General features: G+C 31.4%; 1 protein-coding gene across 3 annotated transcripts; it reads right to left on the reverse strand.

Annotated features, from left to right (window-relative positions):
• On the reverse strand, window positions 1–25,139 carry LOC139503658 (A disintegrin and metalloproteinase with thrombospondin motifs 7-like). 3 transcript variants are annotated; one of them, XR_011659159.1, is made up of 16 exons: window positions 24,916–25,139; window positions 21,560–21,768; window positions 21,076–21,153; window positions 18,528–18,669; window positions 15,732–15,840; window positions 13,503–13,596; window positions 12,814–12,891; window positions 10,327–10,481; window positions 8,776–8,810; window positions 7,312–7,417; window positions 6,209–6,376; window positions 5,410–5,554; window positions 3,561–3,677; window positions 2,782–2,833; window positions 1,017–2,427; window positions 1–944 (listed from the first exon to the last, which is right to left on the reverse strand). XR_011659159.1 is itself a non-coding variant. In XM_071293478.1 (16 exons), the coding sequence occupies exons 1-16, from the start codon at window positions 25,004–25,006 to the stop codon at window positions 481–483; spliced, it is 1,935 nt and encodes a 644-aa protein (XP_071149579.1). In that variant the 5' UTR covers window positions 25,007–25,139; the 3' UTR covers window positions 1–480. The 3 variants fall into 3 exon arrangements, 2 of the variants coding, with proteins under 2 accessions (XP_071149579.1, XP_071149580.1); XM_071293478.1 differs by having other exon boundaries at window positions 1–632; window positions 2,224–2,427; XM_071293479.1 differs by lacking the exon at window positions 12,814–12,891 and having other exon boundaries at window positions 365–632; window positions 2,224–2,427.
• Between the last annotated feature and the right edge of the window lie 228 nt (window positions 25,140–25,367).

A 25,367-nucleotide genomic window follows, 5' to 3' on the forward strand; every position in this document is an offset into this window, starting at 1 on the left:
GACTTTACCATGTAGTTTTATATTTTGTTTGAACAATTCATGTTTTCAAAATTTTCTTCAATGTCATGTTACAAAAAATCTACATAACTGAGTATACCAAATAATTCGAACCCCACCAAAATCCTTGGCTGATGTAAATTTTGTAATACTCTATTCCAGAATTATCACTTTGGATTAACACATGGTCGGAATTTACCAGTAGATATCATACGTGTGTATAAATTTCTAAAAGGCAAACAAATTGTCTTGTCCGCAAGTTCTTTTGACTGAACGTTCACGTAATCCTGTACGAGTCACATCATTATTAGACGCGCAATGTCGAACGATAGCTTCATTTGTCCCATTGCTCTTGACTTAGGATAACTTCTGAAGGTTCAAATAAAGTCTTTGGAATGCTTTGCACTTTTGTCGTCTTTCATATTTTCTGCATCTGAGGCTCATATTATATGCTTTAACTTTTATTCTAATACCTTTACAGTTTTAAAATATCATTGACTTGTGGATAGCTTGTAACCAAACTATTGTAAAATAGCTATTTATCCTGTGCAGGCCTTTCATTTTTTTTTTTATACGAGAGGTTTTCGTCTTATTCAGAATTTTCAGACAGGTGTTTGATCTTGAATCTTCTTGTACTACAAAAGAGAAAATCGAAGCACAACTATCTGTTTTAAACTAGATTGTCATCCTTATATACAATACTCAATAATTGAAACAAAATGATAAATAATTATTAGATGAAACATTAAAACATTTAATCATGAAATTAAACTTTTGAAACAAATAAAACAAATAAAACAAAGTTCAGTATATCTTTATATATATTGTATTATTTTCAAATTCCACAGACAACATTTCAAAAGATTATTGTGACTCTATCTTAATTTAAAAACATAAACTACAGGTTTTTTAATGAACTCATTATAAATACCAGGATTATTTTTTTACTACTAAAATCGTTGAAATTAAAATTGTTGGAAATAAAAGATGTAGGATGTGCTGTTACAAAGACAAAATACTTCATTATTTTCCTGTAACAAAGAATAAAATAACAAAATATAACCACCAAATATCAAATAATGGACAAAACAGTATACCATAACATTTTCAATTCTATTAAATTCACAATTGTAAACTCAAAATAACTGGTTTTGTTTACTTACTACATTTGTACTAGATAAATTCAAATATATACTTAATCTGACAAAATACAACATAGTTTTTCTAAACTTGAAAAAAATTTCAGTGTTTTATTAATATACACGTAGTGCATATAAATACATTTTCTATATACAAAATTCAATTCATTACTTGAGGATTTTTCCAAATAACTTGCTATTTTAAGGATAAAATCACATGATACAATTTATTCAATAAAACAAGACATAGAGTATTTCTTATGCATTTGTATTTCGCCTTTTTAAACTGTTCAGATCTGCAAACAAATTTGTTAAAATACCAAAGATATACACATTTATAACTGATTTAAAAAACATTGCAAAAAAATGTTATCGTGTGTATAAAGGTTATGAATGAACCAATTTGATAATGATAAACTGACAAAAAGTGTTTTATAAATAGTTATTCAATAGCTTTTATTATGTACATACACACTGCTATACAAAGTGAACTATGAACTGATAAACTAATATGACCTAAAGTTTATATTGCACTTATAAAACTAGCTTTAAATTCGTAGATTAATTCATAATGCGCTGTTACATTGTGTTCTCCTAGGTTACAAGCCACATTGAAAGCTATTCGATAAGGATTGCACGATGAATATTCTACAGGAAGCCAACACATGATTATCAGCATATAAAATAAAGATATAAGAAAGCAAGCTCGTTTTATACAAAATTATGCCTTATTGATATAAATACATATGTATATACATCTTAAGTGCAACACACAAAAAACGTGATCAGTGCTCAGAACATGGTGTTATTTTATTCATTCCTTAATAACAAGGAATACAAACACACATTTTATACTCAGAACGATACGTAAAATGACTTAACGGCACAACTCATGTGACACTTGTTGAACGTTAAACTTTTCACTCGTAATTAGCATTAAATGTTTTGCTACCTGTCTTCTAAACGTTAAAATATGAGTCAGAGTAGAAAAATTCAAGACAATCAAAATTAAATCCTAAACAAAACAATTCGGCATTTGTTATCAACGACTTGTCGGAAATGTTGTTTATATAACAAAATATTTTACCTGAATTATCCGTTGTTTGTAATGTGCTTTGAATATCGTCCGCTTGCGACGTCATAAATGCAATAGTTGTCGTTTCTGAGTAACAAGTATCACAACATTGTAGTGACTCATTTTCACAATCATTAGGCGCATTAGCGTACATGTCAGCACATGTCCACCCATTACTGGATATAGGTCCTTTTTCGTCACCATATAAACAGTTGACTGGTATAAATTAGCAAAATTAAATTATTACTTTGTGTATAAATATACCTTCTTAAAAAAAGGTTTGTCAATGAGTATGCTTATTATCTACATTTGTAGATGTGGTATCGATTTATATCCTTTGATGTTTCGTGTGTGTCTGTTCACTTGACGGTACCTATTATAATGCTGCAGATACGTTTTTTTTTATACTGATTGTGTAGGTAAGAATTTTAGCATTCATATTCATTGCCCGTTGAAGTGTTGTAGATATGTAAAAGATTCATGAATTTCGATATCTTTTATTTTGAAAAAATGTAATGTTATTTTATGTGTTTAAGCATATAATTAAGCTACGATTTATCAAACACTTACCATTGCCAGCTGGAGCATTGATATCTGGTGTACATACTCCAGACACACACCACTGCAAAAAAACATTATTCATTAAAATCAGAACAAAGATAAAATAATGCACAGAACAAAAATGTATGCACACCCATCATAAAATTTAAATCACGCTTTTGAAAGCAGTAAACATGCTAAAAAATGAAGACAATTAATTTGCAAAACGTACAACTAGTTATAAAATAGAGATACAAAAACAAAAGCACATTCCTGCTTTATTAATTTTTATCGAAATGAAACAGATATACGATCACATGTAAGATCTAGTCTTTCTCACAACACACAATATAAGCAGTGTATTTAATTGGTATAAAAAGAACTGAAGAGTACTGAAATGAATGCAGGCAAATTGTTTGAACAGTATTTAGATCGACTAAATGACTGAAGAATGATTCATCATTTATTGTACAGACTATTTAGATATTGCTTGGATCAAAATGGCCGTTAAAAAAATGTATCAATTATTGTACAGGACAGGAATTGCATCTTGTTGTCAGTACGCAATTTAATGCGACAGTTCTACGAAATGCCGTTATTTCTATAAAACAGTTGCTGTTCTTTTTGAACACACAAAATCATAATTGCAGGGAGAGTGTAATTTTAAAAGGTGATTAGGCTATTTGGATTGTGAAACAAATGGCTGACCTCTTCCAAGAAAAATGTTCAATTAACCTGTCACTGTAAGTCATTTACAAAACAAAAATTTGAAAAATATCATCATGTTCAAAGATTTATAAATTAGATACCTTGTGATTTCCACAAAGTGTGCCACTTCCTGCTATGGCTGAGCGGCAAAATGTTTCATCTTGATTAAAGCACCACAGTACACTGCATATTGATTCATAGTTACCATTGTATTGTCCCTAAAACATAACGAATTGAGCGAAGTCAAAGGGATTCACCGATAGCTGAATTTTATTACTAGTAAATGTTTGCGTTAACAAAAACTATACTATTCAATGGCGTGAATTCATCTAATGTGAAGCTACGCTAGATTATATTCTAGACCTTCAAATGTGTATTACTCATTAATAGTTATCCCACGATGACGCGGTGTGTCAGTGTGAGATCATCCCGATGGCCGGAGGCCAGAGGGTGATCTAACACTGACACACCAAGTCCGAGTGGGATAACTATTTTACATCCCAGCTGTTTTAGATTAGACGAAAAACCATTTACAATTCATAAAATCTAGTTTAGAACGCCACACAACCATTATGATATCCTTTATACATTACTATATGATTTATACCCTTTTTTAACCCCCGAACACGATGAGTGGATACCAAACAATGTCAACTCGCCCACTGGCCAATCGGCCCAACCTATATCGCCACTTTCTGAAGAAAAGAAATCGCCCCACTCTTGTTTATCGACTCGCCCCACTTTTGAAAAAGTGTAAAATCAAATGAACAATCACTGACAACTCACTTATTAACAAAAAGGGTTTAAACCCCACTGAATAAAGGTCTGCCAACTCGCCCCACTTAAAAAACATCTTGCTTCCTTTATGTATGTTAAATTACTGGGAGTTCGTATGCATTCGTCCTGGTGTAGTGGTTGTGTCGTGGCTTGATATGCTAAAGGTCTTGAGTTCGAATCCCAGCATATACACTGGATTTTTTTCTACGTGAATTTTGATAGTTAGTCTTTTCCGTATAATTGTATATTTAATTATAAGTTTTATAGTGGATTTGACATTCCCGTCAAATTGTTACAGCACAACGGAAAGCATGAATAACAAAGAAACTCAACCTAGGGTGATCTGGTAGGAGTGATCCGGCTCAGATCACCCCTGTTAGAACAAAGGAGCTGGGATGTAAGAATAAGGGCAAACCGTTTCATTTGTAAAAAGAATATCGGACTTTCAAAAGATTAACTAACCAATGCCTGCAGTTGTACTTAGGTATGACTATCTGTTTAGCGGTTGAATAAAAGAATATCTGTCTAGGTACTTTTAAACATCTGTCATCTTATGTTTGGGATATATTGATACAAAAGTCTTTTGAAATGATATTGCGGACTATGCACTTTGTAGGTAAAAATTTGTGTTAAGGATGTTCGCTACTCTGTTAAAAAATAACAAGCTTTTTTGAAGACTATTATCATGATTATGAATTCATAGTATATAAATAAACAAAACTAAAAAAGTAGAAAAAAATGGAGGGTTCGTGTGCTTGTTTTTGAGATATAAGCCATAGAAAATTTGGCGGGAAATAATTCTCTCTAGATTTTTCATACATTTTACATTGGCACCTTTTTTGTTTCAAAAACTATGAAAAAATAACAAGGATTTTATCAGATTTTGAAATATGGCTTTTTGAACTTTATGTAATAAAATTATGAAAAGAAAAGTAGGGGTTAGTGGGCAAATTTTTGTAATGGCAATACATGGATAAAACCAGAGGATTCCGAAAATCTGGCAAAAATTCAAAAAATGGAGAAGCAAACATCCTTAAGATGGTTGATTGATTGTATTTTATTTTACGTCCAGTCCAGTGGAATATTTATCTTATATATTATGGATCAGTTTTTCTATGAAGATGAGACATTTTCTTCTGCATACTTAGTTTATTTAAGACGAACTATCCTTACCCTACACATGTATGAACTGGTCCCGTAAATGTGACCACACTGGGCGTCAGCGTCATAAAATTGTCCTGCTAATGATTGGTTGTATGGTGCAAGTGCAGTCGGATCGAAATTGGCTCCCAATGTCTTCATACAATTATTGCCTGACCTAAATTTCAAAATATGAATATAATTGATGCATCAAGTAATATTGTGTTTAACTAGACATTTGAAATATCTATAATCTTATCATTTCATTTATGAATGTACTTTAATGTGAATCGAGCTGGTATACTGCGATATATTTATATGAACAGTAGTGACGATCATAGCAAATTTAATTATTAAAGTTTCGAATTCAAGTTTTTATTTCTCAAACCCTTAACCAGGTTATGTAAACAAATATAATTGAACATAAATTAACACAATATATAAATATAGGTTGACTCAATTAGCAAGTTAACATATATACATAGTAGACATTTCCATATATATGGATAATATCAAACATATAGACACAAATTGACAAAAAATTACAAAAAATAATTGTACTTCTTATATTTTCATGATTTTGATTTCGAAATGTTTCGTATTTAATAAAGTAATGAGTGTTGTTAAAAATAATCATTGAAGAAAAACAGTCAGATGCAAGAATGGCATGGATTGTAATTCAATAGTACTAATTAATTCTGGTAGAGTAGTTAACGTGGTACTGTAGACCATAACCAGCACCATCAGGACAAAATCTTCATGTCATACCTCCAACTGAAAATACAATCCCACCCATCCCGAACCAGCTGTGCAATTCTCAGTTAATACTCACGAGTCAAGTGCATCTATCTTTAATGTGAAGTTATCTATTGAGCATGTAGAAAATTTCCATGGATTTGTTGCTTTATTGGGGTCTTGTTGGGGACTGTTTGAGTCAGAAATTATATAACCATCGGTTCCATTGCACGAGTTTTGCTCGCCATCATGTCTCGCGCTCAGACTGAAAACGTAAACAATTGTTATTACAAACATTGACTAAGGAAGTTTTTCAGTTAAAACAAAAAATACATCATCATAACCACAATTTAAAATCCTGCTGACTAAATCACGATCGCTTAAAGACTGATTGAAAAGAAATTATTGCATCCTGAAGAGAATATTGCTGATTTTTTTCTGAAATACTCTATTCTGTAATGTTTTAAAGATACTATGTAGCACTAAGAACTACTTTTGCCACAACTGATTAAAATTATAAGAATTTCAAGATTATATATATATATATATACGTCACAAAAAATACATCACTGTATGGTGTGCAACGCTGTGGTTAAAGGAAGATGTCTGTTGTGTTATTATTCTGCGGTTTACATGTTGGTACGTACTATTATATTATTTATGTATGCTGAGTATTCTAACGTTTGTTTGTACTGTGTTTTTGTCACATAGTCTTGTCAATTTAGCGATTTCATTTTAAACATTGCCAAATACTCGGAAGGTTTAGCTACCAAAAAGACAGGTTCAATCCACCATTTTTCCTTAATGCCCGGTACCAAGTCAGGAATATGGTAGTTGTTATCAAGTAGTCAGTTTCGATGTATGTTGGCGTTTGTTTCTGTTGTTCTGTTGTTTTCCTCTTGTAGTTAATGCGTTTTCCTCGTGTTAAGGATGTAACTCGGATTTAACTTCTCTCACTCGAGTTATGACTTTTGAACAGAAGTATGCTACCGTTGCCTTTATTTAAATGCTCGGGTTTTTTTTGTAAACCATGAGAAATATAAAAATTGAAAGGATTTATTACCAAACAGTTTTGCAAGAAACAAAACCTAAAATAAACATTGAATTTAGGTAAATATCTCAAATTTGATCAGTTTGAAAACATCTCTTAATTTTAATCTGACATAATGATTAAAGGATATATTTGAAGATGTAAATTACCTGTGTCCCAGATGATGTGCAGCTACAGTTATGACAATGAAATCAAACCTCTCCTGTATAAGAGATTGATTATATACACCACAAATGTCACCTACGAAGGATACTCCTACAAATAAGTTTTTAATTAAATTGCGCTATCTTACAAGGATTAGTACTTGATAGAAACAGGTTATAAACAAAACAATCGAATATAAAAGAACAGCAGTTTAAAGATTTGTCTAGTTTGTCATTATTATTTAAATGTCTAAACTTCTAATTTTTCACAACTTTATCATTGTAACCGATGCATTGGTAACATTAGAAATAAATCGTTTCAAATATTACAAAACCATATTACGTCACCGTTAACAAATGCACAATCAGCTGCCATGTATGAGTATTGCTATGTATAATCAAGATCACTGAAAGTTTCATATCAATACTTATTATTGACTTGTTCAAGAACAACCTCGATCACGAAGTTATTTAATCATCTACAAATGTAATATGTGCAATATGTGCAATACTTAAAATTGTCACTATGTTTTCTTCTTTTATTTCGGACGATTTAAATAACGATAAACGTGAAAAGCTTACATTTAGGTTTTCTAACTTCCAAATACCTGAACCACTTGTTTCAATTGGTATGAATAACAGGAAGAATTGAAATTTTTTTTTTTTTTTTAAGTTCTTGCATTATATATGATGAGTTTGTATATTTTAAATGTGTAGGCATATCATGTAGACAATGCTATTAGATATGTACAAAAGGTATTTCAAAACAGATTTATATTTAATTTTAAGTGATTATGTCATGTAATGTAACTAGCTTTCTCAAGTGTATCCAGTCTGATAAGAAGTGGCATGCTTAATAAAACCAATTTAATTCGTCCGTTTCACTTCGTCAGAAAAACTTGTTTTTTCCAATCTTATGTGAAAAAAAAATTTAAACTGAAACTAAAAACACTTTCAGTCATGTATATAGTAAGATGTTCATTTTTGAATAATGATAACGTTTTGTAGTACATTTTTTACTTACATGGAATAAGGTATATTTCGTTTAATTTTGTTCATTGATTTGTTTCTTCTTTATCTATTTGTGAGTTCGCTGAATTATTTTGTTTGATAAATTATTCTAATTCCTTGGGTTTTTTTCATTAAAGTTTGAAGCCAATACCATGTTACCAATAATAAAATGAATATTATTTTATGGTTGTTAACTTAAATTCATTTCCGCACCACACTGAATGGAATGGGATATTGATAAGTGATTAAGAAAATGCGTTGAATTTCAAGGTTCAAAACAGACATTAAATAATGAAATAATGAAATAAACTCGAAAAAAGGCTTGCTCCGTATAACATTGAAATCACTTAACTCGATTTGATATAATGCAATTTTCAATTTTCGCTCGATATTAAACCTATAAAACATAAGTGTAGATCATAAAAAAAATAATTGAAATATACTCGTTACTTTACATACCCGGTTTTGAAGTTCCTTTATATTCCAAGTCATATCTGCAGAGAGAAAAAATCTTTACATATGAATCGTTTTAAAAAAGCAAAATCTGTTGCCATCTCAGTTCAGTCTCGTTGAAATCTCGTTCTGGAATTATGTCTAAAACATGAGATACAAGTGTAAAATATGAATGAATTTAAAAAATGTAATAATCAAACTCAACTCTGTAAAAAAATTGGGTATTTCCAATGAGTAGTTTTTGAGTAATACATTTTTCAATTTTTATTACCAATCGAGTCAGTCTTTTTAGCCAAAATATCGAGAAAATAGGTGAGGGATACAAAAAATGATTTTACCAGAAACATGTACATCCCACATCCCTTTTTTCTTTTCAAATTTCTTAGATATGTATGTTTTCAATCATTTATAACAAAGAAGTTGAAAAAATATGCAATTTGTACTTAAAACGGAGAAAAATCACAAATTTACAAAATTGACAACATGGTAAATTTGACACAAAAAAGCATCAAAATATGATAAAACTTTCTTATATTAACACCTACCTATAGTTTTTGAAATGAAAATTTATTCAGATTGGTCCCCTTCATCTTTATTGAAAGTATGACAAAAAGTTTAATTGTGGAAATGTGATTTTTTTCATGATTAGAGCCCAAAAATAGGTAAAAACTGATGAAAAATGGGAAAATCATGAAAATTGGGTACTTTCAAAGGGCCGTAGCAAAAAAAGAAGTGCACCACCGTATGATTTTTTCTTCACCAATTATATTTTTACAGTCATATGAACACAAAAAACAGGTTTAGAAAAAAAGTTTAATTCTAGAAATTTTTGGCTCCTCAGAGGTGTACATCCTTAAAGGGCATACTATTCAGTTCAAATATTTAAATACATTTCGATTTGTCTCAGTTTGACTTCGCGAAAATATATTTTCACGTTAGCAAACGTCATTACCTCCGCTATAACTGTATCGAATGCCAATAACTGCATCTATATTCATATTTGTTAATATCAGTGTGTTTTACAATTAGTGTGATAGGTTTGCAAAATACCAAAACTTAATTTGCAGTACTTAAATGAAATCAACATTACAATGAATGTTTTTCGTGGAATTAGGAGTTCGTGGTATCTTAGTTCATAGTAAAAGAGACGTCCGAACCTTCGACATTACCAACGCTTGTATATTGTATTGTAACTATATGATAAATTATGACCGAACATTCGACATTATCAATACGTTTAAGATGTATTGTAACTAGATGATAAATTATGATTTAAATTCGATTGTCTCTCATTAACCGGGAAGTTCTAAACTGCGATAAAATCCAAATGCTTCACCGCGCTGTACACATGCATTTTACGTAAGTCTGAAAAGTCCCGTACCTACAAGTAGGTTACATGTATGCATGTATTAATGTCCGATATCCTGACGTCTCTTAACATACGTTATGTACGTTCAGTGTTCTAACTGGCCTTTTTTTTTTTAAAGATAACTCATACTGTTTTCCCCGAGTCAGAACACATTTCAAGATCTGTTAAAACTGAGTAGCAGACATTACCTTGTGAACAACATAGACTGATCTCTTTCCGGTAATTGTGATGAATTTGCTGTAATCCATGCATTGAAAGTGGTTATGCTTTGTACTGCATCAACTACGTTTGGTGTAACAGTTGTATTTTTGATACTTTCGGTCCATGGGGCGTCATCGGGTGTCTGTTGTTATCAAAATACGTGTTATTATAACTTAACCCCTCAAAGAAAGTAATTAATATTCACAGTTGTATTTGAAATACACGGTTAATATATAACACTTGACATAAATGCATAAGCACTTAGTCTATAAATTCCATGAATATGCTACTACTATTTCAAGCTAGTTCTTGTTTAATAAGGTTTCTTAATAAGACCATCCACCGTGTTATATCCTTCAAAGACCTTCAAAATATTCCCGTTATAAAGCAAGTTTATTTAGAAACAAATCATTATGCATGAACTAAAGAAGTGGATGATTACAAAAACTCATACATCATAAACAACCAAATAACGTCTTGGCGAAAAACAATAAAAAAAAAACGCGACATTTAGCCAAAAACAAGTCATGTGCTTTTAAAGAATTAACAGTTGTTCTTCCTCAAGTGATCGCAGTCCAAATTGAAATTGAAATTCGTTGATAATTACAAGTATTTGAGATTACATTAGAGGAAAAGAGGAAAGTACTGTAACCGTTGTAAAGTGAATAAGAACATGTCCGAAGAGAAGAAAGACTTCAACTTTAACTATCAGTGAAATCATGATATAAAATCTGGATAAACCGGGAGATATGCTCAATTTCAACCGATTCTCACTGTCAATTGCTATATGTAATTCATGATAGAAAGCAGATGTTTCTGTATCTTTGATATTTTTTTTTTATTTTAGGTCCGTGACGATATATGTGTTCAACGTAGTAGTCATACCTTAATTTATTCAAACCTGATTTTATTGATTTTGTATTTACGTTGTGTCATAGATAAAGTTTATTCGTTCAGTGCATATAATTTTAACCTGTGTTAATATGTCTTTTGATTGAGTTAAGCTATTTCAATTGATATTTTATAGTGTGTCATTATATGTTGTTATGCTACACTATTGTTTCAGAGAAGAGTGTAGGTTGGTACTAAGTCGGGAATCTGATGTTCAGTAGTTGTCGTTTGTTGATGTGGTTCATAAGTATTTCTTGTTTCTTGGTTTTTTATTAGACCGTTAGTTTTCCCGTTTTTATTGTTTTATATAAGTCATTTTTGGGGCCCTTTTTAGCTTTCTGTTTGTTGTGAGCCAAGGTTCTGTGTTGAAGACCGTATTTTGACACTAACGGTTTACTTTTGCAAGTTGTGACATGGATGTAGAGTTTTCTCATTGGCACTGACACCATATCTTTTTATATGTAAACTTGGTTTTGAGATAGGACACCTTATATATAGAGGAACGTGACGTTAACGAATCATGCTTCTTTTAATTTCGTGTCTTATATAAATAGAGAAACAAGAGAACCACAATGGTTTTACTAGGAATACCGATTGCCTGTTGAAAAACAATTCTTCAAAAGAAAATAAATATTTGAAGATTTGTTTAATAAGAGTTGATTTTCACATGGTATAATATATCTCGTCGTTTAACATGTTTAATAAAATATGTATATGCTTTGTTTTGTAGAGAAGGAAAAATTCCAAGTGGATTTTTAAATTGATATACCGATTCAAAATGAGAACACCAATGCAAAAATAAAACAAAACAAAACAGACGTTAAGCAATAGTTTTCAAGACACACGATTAAAAACTGTAGATTAAACACACAATACCCATCACATTTTGATGTGATCTCATGTCATGCAAATGCTTCGAAAATGGTTAGCAGTACTGATCTAGATGTTACATTCGTATTAAAATTGAGATTCTGTGATAAACTTGTTTAGAATTGAGTCTTGAAGTTTGTTTATTGTACCTCGGCAATATTTTTATATGAGACCAATCGTATCGCTTTGTTTTTAGATTAATAATTTGGAGATCAGTTTAGTATAGTTATGAATTGTTTGTTGCATGTGAAATGTTATACGACAAATATTTCATGTAATGTATATAACTTCAAGGGAAACATGTTGATATTAATCGGAAAAATGCGCCAAGTAATAGACTCTATACAAAACTTGGGCATTCTTCAAAAATAAATGAATGGGGTTCTTTTAAGGCTGATTTTATATGTATGATGCCTAGAAGGCGGTACAGTTATCTGTAGTTGTTAAGATGTACGTCGTATGGTTTATAGTTGTCACGTTAGTATGAATACCACACATGCTTTTTATATTGGTTTAAAAAAACATTAGAACGTCTAATGCCCAAGTTCTTATAAAATGCATATACATACATTCGAGACACATGCACATTACACCATGCATTGCATATAAGTCTCCTCAAACAATTTTCCAGACGAAATACTTAATCAATTCGTTGTAAGGGTCTATTGATTTGAGTAAGAAACAAACAGTTAAAATATACACTATGACTATACCTGTGATATAACTATCCCAGCAAATAAGACTGATATTGTATAATCAGTTGTCTTTATATTCTTATACATAGCATCCATCTGAAATTAACATTAAGTATTTGCTAAAACAAAACATCACGTTTTAAACACCTTCAAAATTCAGAGTGAGTACCTGTACTTTTCGCCACTAACTCTAATGATATCCTTAAATAGGTTTTTGGTGTGTTTTGTGTTGCTCAATCTTAAGTTTCCTGTGTTGTTAATATTTATAGGTGTTTTTCTTTTCGTCTTTTTTTTCGCCATAACTTTGCTAGTCAATTTTCGACACATAAGTTTAAATTTCCATATAGTATATTTCGACTCTCGGATTAAATGACTGGTTTTGCTTTTGTATATTGAATCATTCACAGAGACTTTTTTGTACTTCTTATACCTTCTTAAGGTAAATAAAATACAAAACCTGTAGTGTAGTCCATAGTGAAGTAAATGTTATGTCCTTTTCAATAAATATATGTACATCGTTTTCAAAAGCACATACTGTACATTGGCTAATCGAATAAACAATCGCTGACAATTGTATCATTCGACTTAGTAAAGATAGGTTTAAAACTGAAATTTCTGTATAAAATCAATGCGACAGCAATCGAACAAATATATGACATGTCTTAATACGCAAGACAAATGAGCTTAACTGATGTACGTGCACTTACCCCATTTATAACAAAGGCATAATATTGGCGGACGGATGTTAGTGCGTCAGTTTCTTTTTCAGAAGTTGTTGACGCCTTACTTAGACGGTACCAACTGAAAGATAATTTAGAATAAACTAACTTCAAGCTCCGTCACCTTTTATAAGACAAAACCTACATGAACATTCTTGGGTATACAAAATTAAATACATATACTGTTTTGTCTGCAAAAAGTAATACTGTCATAACATCTAAAATGTTATCCAAGTTTGCTCTATCAGTGCACACCTAATTAAATGGGCATTAAAAAAGTCAGAATGTGAATATATATGTTCAAACTCTTTTAAGTCATTTTTTAGAGTTACAACTTATGACTAAAATCAGCAAAGACCCATCGAAACAACATCTGATAAACAAATTTAATAATACTTTTAGATATTTGGATGATATTTTGGCTCTCAATAATGACGATTTCAGTATGTATACTACAGAAATTTATCCTGTTGAACTTACTTTAAATAAAGCTAACACTAACAATGACCACTGCCCTTTCATCGATCTTGATATCTATATCACTAACGGCTTAATACTAAAATTTATGATAAAAGAGATGATTTTTCATTTCCTATCGTTAATTATCCATTTATAGATGGTGACGTTCCCTTGTCACCATCTTACGGTGTTTATATATCTAAACTTGACCGATTCGCTCGTGTATGTAAGACTGTTTTAGATTTTAACGAGAGAAATTTATGTATTACTGAAAAATTATTACACTAGGGTTTTCGACACAAACTAGTCAAAACGTTTACTAAACATGCTAAAGTTTATCATCGGTATAAGGACATCATTCGTAAATATAGCTCAACATGCAGACTTCTTATACGTTCAGGTATTTCACAGTCAATTTTTTATGGAAATATTCTTTACAAAGCACGAAAATGTCACTATTCACCTCAGAAACTAACAAAACCTTTAAATAGACTTGTTAAGAAGGGATATAGTTACGATACTGTTGTCAGGTCATTAAAGATTGCATATTTTGGCGTTAATATTGATTTACTTATAGTGTCTTTGCATCGGAACTAAACACATTTATTCAACAACCAGTTGTAGGCATCACACGGGTTATGTTCTTCTCATATACGTTATGATGGTATGATATTAAACCCCTAACGGGAAGGATTTTGCCTGATATTCATATAATGAAATCATAATCTTTCAATCAGTTTAATTGAAGTCTGGAGCTGGCATGTCAGTTAACTGCTAGTAGTCTGTTGTTATTTATGTATTATTGTCATTTTGTTTATTTTTTGTGGTTACATCTTCTGACATCAGACTCGGACTTCTCTTTTACTGAATTTTAATGTGCTTATTGTTATGCGTTTACTTTTCTACATTGGTTAGAGGTATAGGGAGAGGGTTGAGATCTTATTAACATGTTTAACCCCGCCGCATTTTTGCGCCTGTCCCAAGTCAGGAGCCTCTGACCTTTATTAGTCTTGTATTATTTTAATTTTAGTTTCTTGTGTACAATTTAGAAATTAGTATGGCGTTCATTATCACTGAACTAGTATATATTTGTTTATGAGCCAGCTGATGGACGACTGCGGGTGCAGGAATTTCTTGCTACATTGAAGACCCGATGGTGACCTTCTGCTGTTGTTTTTTCTATGGTCGGGTTGTTTTCTCTTTGACACATTCTCCATTTCCATTCTCAATTTTTTTTTTTAAACAAGCAACACCCAATTGCAAAGTGGTGAACAAAAAAATATAATTTTATTATCCATGTCTATTTTGCATCGTGATGGCATCATTAAAGTCATATGAAACGTGTTTGAATATGTCAACGACAACGACAGTAACTCCCTGACATCACAGGTGTGTTATTGTATAAAAAAAAATTTCTTTCAATTGTACTATGTCATACTTTCGTATATTGTCTAGTGTAATGAAATGGCGAAGGACGTTTAACATTTGTAGCTAGTTTTTGTCATTTTTCTTGTTTTGACAATTATCAAAGTAGACTATGCTAACAAAACACATAATCTAGGGGGTAAAATTATACGAAAACTACATGTTTAATGTCCTCACCTAATTAAAGTTTCTGAATTGCAATATATGTTGTTGTTTTTTAAACTCATAGTGCACGTTGATTATTACTCAATTTAATTGATACAGCCTCTTAATGCCATCTTTAAAAATAAGTGAACCATATTAACATGATTATTCTATTGTCAGTTTACTTACTAATCATAAATAGAATAGTCACAAACAATCAAGAGTTCTATTTGGTTCGATCCTGTGGCTCTTTTCTGTCGGTGATGTGTTTTTATTGATAAATCTTTAAACAGATCATCTACAAGAACATTTAAGTACAGAAGAATTGAAACATCAGTAGAACACCTTTCACCAAATGTAAATTGGTTATAAATATAAATTTACTGTTAAAAAAACTTAAAATATTTGAAAAACTACCGCTTTTCTATTACCTTAGCTGTATTTGGCAAAACTTTTAGGAATGTTTGGTCCTCTATGCTCTTAAACTGTGTAGTTTCTTTGAATTGAGCGTCACCTGTGAGTCTTTTAAAGACAAAACGTGCGTCTGACGCTAACACAACAAGAATGTGTCCCAATTACACGGATGCCCCACTCGCACTATCATTTTCTATGTTCAGTGGACCGTGCAATTGGGGTAAAAACTCTAATTTGGCATTTAAATTAGAAAGATCATATCATAGGGAACATGTGTACAAAGTTTCCAGTTAATTGGACTTCAACTTAATCAAAAACTACCTTGACCAAACACTTTAACCTGGAACTCGCACTATCATTTTCAATGTTCAGTGGACCGTGAAATTGGGGTCAAAAGTCTAATTATGTAATCTATTTAATAGTTATGGCAACGGGCGCTGTAAGAATGATTGGTCGACCTTTTATATTTACATTTAATGAATATCGAATGTTCCATGTATTTATCTTCATCATAGAAAATATGAGAAGCCAATAAGTTAATTTCCTCAAACCTTCGGTGTATTAATATCTTTAGGCATTTCACGGCTGGTAATCTACACACGCAGAACATTTGGTTCTGCAATAAAAACCGTGAGAGGATTTTCCGGTTGTGCTTGAGTGGAGTAATTGTCACCGCTTCAAAAGGTATGTACATTTCTAAATCTCAATTTTCTTATTCAACTGATCAAATTATTGAAAATCGGAGAATGTCATGCTGTGGTGAATACTTTAACGAAGAGATACATGTATCATTTACTGTTGTACGGTAGAGTTGAACTCCTACAAAATCAGTTGTCCCACAAGAAATTGCCTAAAAAAGTGACATTTCAATTTTGAAATGGTTCTTTTTACAGACCTACAAGTTCAAATTTAGATTTTTTTCGGGCAATGGGTATGAATTTTGTTTTTGGCGGCGTGTGTGCTGTCCTGTGTTGATAGACGTCTTAATAATTCCAAAAACTACAATTTTTCATGAAGTCATGCGTGAGGGAATCGGTTCTGATTGAGGACATCGTGAATGCGTGAGGGGAGGTACAAATCTTATCTTTATATTCAAGCTATCAGTCGTTGAAACTTACCTAAATTTGGCCTACATTGTTCATGAAAAAACACATATGTGAGTGTGCTTAAAAAAGTTTACGAGATTGGATTTTGAAATAATTGTAGGAACCTAGGTTTATTAATATGTTTCACGAAGAATAAAGACAAAAAATGTTGTCAACGATTTTGTTTTCTTGCTACAAGTAAAAACTAGACCGGCTTTTTTATTTGCCCACATCTGCAAATTTGGAGACAGATTTGCAATTCAATAGGTAGAATTTATTCACATAAAGAATATTTGGTGATTTATTGTATAAATCAATATTTTTAAACAAATATCAAATTTTGTGTTTTAAGAATCATCTTTTTTTTTTTAAATAAACTATTTTAGGGGAGATAACTCCTTTCGTAAATGTGTATAACATGAATCTTAATTAAGCTTTTTTCAACTGATTTTTATAGTTCGTTCTTATGTTGTACTGTAACGTTATGGGTCATCGTAAATTCGCATTTTACTATTTTTATGTATTATATATAACTTGTTCGTCCGGTCACTTTTTCGCGGGGATCGGTTTTCTCGTGCTTGAGACTCAATGTCCAGACTTATTTAAACAAATAATAAGTTTTCATCGGCGATATAATTTTTTTAGATATATGTGGTGATCTCTGTGACGTATATTTGACGACAGGACTACTCCCAGAGGGTTTAGTTCGCTTCGAGGGCGGGGATAACTTGTATCTCCATGGCTTTTTGTAGAGAGTCAATTTCAGTCCTCTTTTCCTTTTTCCTTTGAACAATGGCATTTTCTGAAATTGAACAAACAATTAATAGTCTGATTTCATTGAATCAGTGATCAGTTTACATCTATTAAAGTATAAGGATAAATCTGTGCTTTTAATCAGCATTGATCACATTTATTGAGTCAACAAAAGTCACAAAGCCAAAGATTAAAAAAAAAATTTGTACTTCCCCTCACGCATTCACGATGTCCTCAATCAGAACCGATCCCCTCACGCCAGACTTCACGGAAAAATGTTGTTTTTGGAATTATTAAGACGTCTATCAACACAGGACAGCACACACGCCGCCAAAAACAACATTCATACCCATTGCCCGAAAAAAAAACTAAATTTGAACTTGGAGGTCTGTAAATAGAACCATTTCAAAATTGAAATGTCACTTTTTTAGGCAATTTCTTGTGGGACAACTGATTTTGTAGAAGTTCAACTCTACGTACAACAATAAATGATACATGTATCTCTTCGTTACAGTATTCACCACAGCATAGCATTCTCCGATTTTCAATATTTTGATCAGTTGAATAAGAAAATTGAGATTTAGAAATGTACATACCTTTTGAAGCGGTGACAATTACTCCACTCAAGCACAACCGGAAAATCCTCTCACGGTTTTAATTGCAGAACCAAATGTTCTGCGTGTGTAGATTACCAGCCGTGATTTAGCTGTATTTCTTACAAGTGTTTACTAACCAGTTTGTAATCCATCTCCAAATTCTGTACGATTTCTTATTTCTTTAATTATTTCAAATCTGTTGCGTCCGGACTGTATTGTAGCTATTTCATCTAGACTTTTGAGGATAAAACTGTTACCACCAGAATTGAAAGTACCGAACTATAAATGAAGGTTAGAAATTATTTTGATAACAACTGCATCTTTCCATGCATCACAATTGTTCTTTAAAGTATTGCAAAACACTTAATGATATAATTACCTTCCGTGTTGTATTGTCCGCATTAAATACTGAAATCACCCCTAGTTTTTGTAGGGATTCGTGATGCCTTTATTTTTCTATATTGTGTTTTTTTCTTATCTATGTTATTTTCAGTTTATTTCGACTAGTGATTTTAAATTTGATTTTGTTATCTTTCGCCTCTCTTTTAAAGTCCAATGGGAGTGTGGAGATAAAACTCAGAAAAGCAGTTTTGATAAAAATAAAAAAAAATAAAAAATAAAAAACAACCTCGAAGAGTTTAAAAATCTCGTATTTTAGTTGTATAGGAGATAAACCATTGCACTTGGATCTCAAATATATATCTCCATTTTCAATAATAGTTAGACTCATAGCATCATTAGATTAACAGGACGGCTAGTCAAGAATTTCGAAATTTTTCGTCTAACTATGGGACAGAAAAATGTCCGATTCTTTTTTATTTATGATGTTAGCTGAACACTTTCTTTTTAAATGAAACTCGTAAATGTCCTTGGTGTTAACCTACAACCGCATTTAGAGTATCGATAACATCCAGTGTCGGATCCAAAAAGGCGTTGAGGACAGTTCCCTCGCCTTTGTTGGCATAAAATCGTCCAAGGTTTTTTTTCATACACTGCATTTTCTGTGATTTAGACTTCTTCAAAAACATCCTAGTTCTGTCCTTCACATGCATTATGAGGTTACAGATTTAAAGAATGCGGAACACTAAATTGCTTAGTTATATCATGAATAGATAATAAGTATTTTAACCGTTTATGTAAATTATGTAACAAATGACTGTAATAAAATCATGAACAAAAGATATTTTAAACTTTTTATGTAAGGTATATAAATGAGATATAGAAAACAATTATGATTATGCGATTAAAGTTATTTTACACGGTAACAATAGAGAAAATATAAATCAACAGATTGAAATGGTTTTCTTTTTCGTTTTGTATTGAAATGTAATGCTTCACAGAACAAAATAAAGGGATTAGTCATCATTGTATTGAACCTGAAATGTTGAAATGAATATTAGTAACTTGTTAACCAGGAAGATATTATAATTAGAACATATTCATCAATTCTCGCCCAATCGAAAATCAGGGTGTTTTTTCATAGCACATGGCTTCCCGTCACTATAAAATGCTACACATGAATTACTATTCATTGCAGATTAATTATGAAAGTGAACTATGAACAATTTCGTTTAAGAAGTGTAAAACTTCAATGTCCAAGAGCTTAAAATATTTTATATATTCATTGAACATAACCAAGTATTATCTAACCTATAATTAAACATGCAAATTCGTCTAGCTGACCTTTTATATTTCTTTGTGTTCAATAAGTTATATTTTTAATTTGTCTAAATGGAAATCATTTCACAATAATAGTTTTTCTATAGATACTGTATATATAAATACTTTTGTATCTTAGTTTGAAGGCAGGTCTGGTACTGTACGGACCTTGCATATAAAATTTAAAGTATTGGTATTCCGTCTTTGGGTTATACAGCCAGAAATAAAATATGGTTAAAAACTAAACGACTGCTAACAAAAACATTTTTTTTTTGCAAAGCAAATGTCGTAGTTACATAAATATTTGGTAGAACACAACAATGAAACACACATTGTACAATAACAAATGACTGTGAACACATTAACCTTGATTATATACGGAATTGACGATCAAATCACTGGACGCACAGACCAGCGAAAATTATACTAAATTATCCTATTTGGAGCATACTTCGAAAAAACAAATAAAAAAATTGACATAAGATGCTTTGATATGTACGAGGGTCTGGATGGAGATTACAGAATAGAGAAAAAAATGCCAATACTACAGAAAAATTTGCCAATAAATTAACAAAAAAAGGCCCAACAACTCAACAGCAGAGAATAATTTGTATAAAATATGAAAGATTGAGAAAATGACAAATAAAAGACGAAAGTCTTCAAAAATGAAGGACCCTATCCAGATATGTTTTTGTTTTTAAATGAGACATCCTTTGCCTTTTCCTTATAGCATAGGCATTACTACGAAGCATCCACTAAACACATACGACAATATAGCTTACCAAAGTTCAAAACTCGAAATACAAAATAAGTTAAACATTCACAAGTTTAGTTACATTTTATAAAATAATAGTATCATCGTGCCACTCTGTAAATCCTATCCCTTTCCAACTGATGTTTTTACAGTCTTTTCGAATTCCATATGGCAACACATACAATTTAGTTGCCGTCATATTCATGTACGTCTTTTTCATGTTTTGTCTACCTGGTAATCATGCCACATTTACTTTTATAAATATATCTTACCATACTTTCCGACAGTTCCTTGTTCTGTTGCACAACAAACGATGCTCCGTTTTTAATATCTTGATAAAATTCAGACATCTGTAATAATCAAATTTAGACCTGAGCTTATAACAATAATTTACACCCTTTTCTGCAAAACAGCATATCCATAAAAGTATGTTAACAGCATTGTTCATAGCATGAAATAACTTTAAACAAATAATCAAACTAAGAACTACGCTTGCATAAACATATTACAGTGCGAGACTTCATTGTCTCTCGATCTCTGTCCAGGATTATATGATCAATGTTTTATCCAGTCCCTTGAAAGAACCTGCAACAAATTTAAATGTACCAGCCTTACTGAGTGATCTGTAATCTGCAACATCAATTTTGCTGGAGAATAAGAACTTTTTTATTTGCATCTTGTATTCAGTTCTTTTATAATTCAAATTTGCAATAACGCGCAAAATTCAGTATGGATATTTTCTCAAAAGACATGTACCTTTTCTTCTTGAAGTATTGTGTCTGTTAGTATTCCTTGTCTCAATGTCATTGTTGGAACATTCGTCCTAGTGTTATCATTCCGTACTAAATGAAAATGAACTCGTAACCTTTCAACTTTTAGTGCAAGGTCATAAGTCTGTGGATGAAAGCTGTTGTCGGCTGATCTTCTCGTTCGCAGACCTTGTGATATTTTAACTACAATCTCTTCTGTAAAATAAATTAAAAAAATACATATATAAAATTAAAGAAAGGAATAATAGATGCTTTGATATATACATGAAATACGATATTCCACTTATTTAGTTTGAAACATTATTTGCTGAAATTTGCAAATGAATACGTACCAAATACATGTACTGCTCTATTTTTCTTTTTTTAATTCCATATATGACAGCTACTATCACGATTGTCGTACCCTCCTATTACAGATAACAAAGACCTCAGAGCAACCCTTTAAACTTATTGTTTCAGATACCTTGTCCTGTTACATTTTATAAAAATCCCATGTTTCGATTCAAATTGTAAAGGGACTTAATACATTTGTAGTCTAGAGTATAGAATAAATCCCATGCTATTTCTCACATCTTTGGCTATGACACAATATCTTTACGGAAATCTTGCACCGGATTCGCTTACGAGTGTTTTGCAATTCGTTTCATTGACATTCTTTTCATTTTAACTAACAAATTATCATGGTTTAATACACTTAATATCAGTAGGTACACATCTGAAGTATTCAATGTAAAAACGTTATAAACAGTCTGAGAAAAAACAACTTATTCAATGCCAGCATATAAGACCATTAGATCAACAGGAGTTGCTTTTAATGGATATCAGTTTTACATTCTTTGTGCCGTTTGCGAAAAGGATATGTTGACTAACTGACATATTGCAGGCCAGGGCCCAGTTTCACGAAGCTGTCTTAGGACTAAGACATGTCTTAGGATGGTCTTACGACATATCTTAGTCCTAAGTGGGTTTCACAAAGCGGTCCTTAATTAGGACATCTCTTAAAGTTGGTCATAAAGTTAGGACAACGCGAGAGGTGTCTTATGATGGTCTTAGGATAGTTATACGTTTATTTATATAAATTACACTCATTTTTTATATTAATTTTGAAAAAAAATATCTTATTATTATCTAATTATCTATTCTCCTGTTCCTGCTTAAAACATATATACATTGACGGATTATCAGGATTTGTCAACAATGAAAGTTCGATGTATTGATATAAAAATTGCACGATTTTAACTCTTAGCCTTTTATAACCAATAAAGTCGAAATTGAATTCAACTCACTTGTACCAAAACAATGTCATAATTTTATATTCTTTTTTCTTAATTTTGCATTGAAAATTTCATATTTATATTGATGTATTGTTTAAAGATAATTTATATATAAATTACTTTTATTTTTTTATATTTATTTTGCAAATTATGTCATTTTATTAATCAATACGTTTAGAATAATTTATGGTAAGACATACTACATTTACATGATTTTTTCCGTAGATCATATTTATATTTTAAAATTTAAAGAACTTGCGACAGGTTTAGGATGTCTTAGCTAAGATGATCCTAAGACAGCTTCGAGACGAGGTCTGAGATATGTCCTAGGATAGTCATAAGAGGATCATAAGACATGTCCTAAGATATGTCTTATGACATGTCTTATGATAGCTTCGTGAAACCGGCCCAAGGTAGATTATAGCAAGTTTTAATTACCGTTTAGACTTTTTCAGTTTACATTGCACAATATTTTATAGTTAATTTTGGTGGCCTTACAGAGAAAAGTTCAAGCAACAAAGTTAAACAAAACCAATGATAATAAGGTTGTTGTTTTTATGCATATCACGTCGTTGATGTTTACATTGAAGATGTTACTTGCGACCTATGTTTGTTGCTAGGGATAATTTTCTCTTCTCGGCAAATATAAAAAAACAAGAGGCTCTCAAGAGCCTGAATCGCTCACCTGGTAAACAATGCCTTATTGAACATATTGAACCATGCCAGGCAAACATGTACAGCTAACAATTCTTCAATATTACAAATATATATGACTTACTGTTTATAAATAAAGAAAATGAGACCAAAACACAAACACTTAAAACTTAGCAATGGACTGTGAAAATGAGGTCAAGTTCAAATAAAACCTGTGTAACCGACATATAGATCATAAAATACTTTCATACACCATATATAGTTGACCTAATGCATAAAGTATTAAAAAAATAGACCAAAACTAAAAAAGTTAACTTTGACCACTGAATTATGAAAATGAGGTCAAGGTTAGATGACACCTGTCAGCTAGACATGTACATCTTACAATCATTCTATACATCAATTTTAGTAGACCTATTGCATATAGTATAAGAAAAACAGACCAAAATACAAAAACTTAACTATAACCACTGAACCATGAAAATGAGGTCAAGGTGAGATGACACCTGCCAGTTGGACATGTACACTTTACAGTTCTTCTATACACCAAATCTACTAGACTTATTGCTTATAGTATCTGAGATATGGACTTGACCACGAAAATTTAACGTTGTTCACTGATCCATGAAATGAGGTCGAGGTCTTATTTGCTCTAAATGCTGGAGTTTTTTAGATATAAGCCAAAAACTGCATTTTACCCTGTGTTCTATTTTTAGCCATGACGGCCATGTTTTTAGACAAAATAGAAAATAAAACACAAACTTTATTTTGTACACCCTACTGATCATTCAGTTGAAGTTTGATTGAATTTGGTTGAGGAGTTTTAGAGGAGAAGATTTTTTTAAGTTAGCAAATATGATGAACAAATTGTGAAAAATTGTCATTAAAGGACATTTACCCCTTAATTTTGGTCATATTAACCTATTTGTAGATCTTACTTTGCTGATAATTTTTGCTGTTTTAAGTTTCATTCAAATCCATTCAGTAGTTTCAGAGGAGATGTTTGAAAAATTGTTAACGACGACGACGACGACGACGACGACGACGACGACGACGACGACGGACCTTTTAGGCCAGGTGAGCTAAAAAGTATCACACACAAAAATGAAAGACAAAATACACCCAATAGCGATATTTATTGAATATTGATGGTAATACAAACGAGAAGCCGAATCTCATTTACAGTCTCATGGAAGGTGACAGCCTTGAGATAAATATGGCCAAGAATAAAAACTAGTTTCAAAGACAATAGATAATAATTTGATCGCTATTTTGTCTATCGATGATGGTTAACGTTGTTAATGTTTACACTGCCGTAGTTTCAAATAGCGAGAGACAAAACCCAGAATTATATGTTATATCATTTCGTTCAAATTTTAAATATGAAAGTAGGAAATAATTTACATTAGCTTACCTCTGTATACTACATTGGCATGAGGTGACCATCTATAAAAACATGTAACTTTTGAAATCCATAACACAAAAATAATTGACATAATCTTCATTATGCAACCAAAAACAACGGTATCAAAAACTAAAATTCATCTAAATATCTAACAAACTGTGGCCTGTTCGGTGTCTACTTTTAAAGTATTACATAATTGAAAGCTTTAACGTTTAAATACCTTTTTATTCACTAAAACGCAGTTTATTTAAATAACGTATTTTATAGTCACTGAAAGGAAGTCTATTAGCATAAACTGTGTGTTGGAATTCGGGTAAATAATTCAAACTTTTGTTTTGAAGAATAAACTTAGATAAACGGAAAGCAGAAGTTAAACTATTTCATCCTGTCCTTATAGCCTAAAAAATTAAAGACCAAACAACACGAATTCTAAGAAAAACGGGGTTCATTTTACATGTGAA

Source organism: Mytilus edulis, chromosome 14 (genome assembly GCF_963676685.1).
Source record: "Mytilus edulis chromosome 14, xbMytEdul2.2, whole genome shotgun sequence".
Classification (NCBI taxonomy): Eukaryota; Metazoa; Mollusca; class Bivalvia; order Mytilida; family Mytilidae; genus Mytilus; species Mytilus edulis.

What these genes read in the sequence shown, in the direction of transcription:
- LOC139503658 (XM_071293478.1), bottom strand. Translation starts at nt 25,006, where the DNA reads ATGAAGATTATGTCAATTATTTTTGTGTTATGGATTTCAAAAGTTACA. An exon ending in TAAAGGAACTTCAAAACCGG is followed by an intron (nt 7,418 to 8,775) that starts GTATGTAAAGTA and finishes ACTTATTTGTAG; the next exon opens with GAGTATCCTTCGTAGGTGAC. An exon ending in CACTTTGTGGAAATCACAAG is followed by an intron (nt 2,834 to 3,560) that starts GTATCTAATTTA and finishes GTTTTTTTGCAG; the next exon opens with TGGTGTGTGTCTGGAGTATG.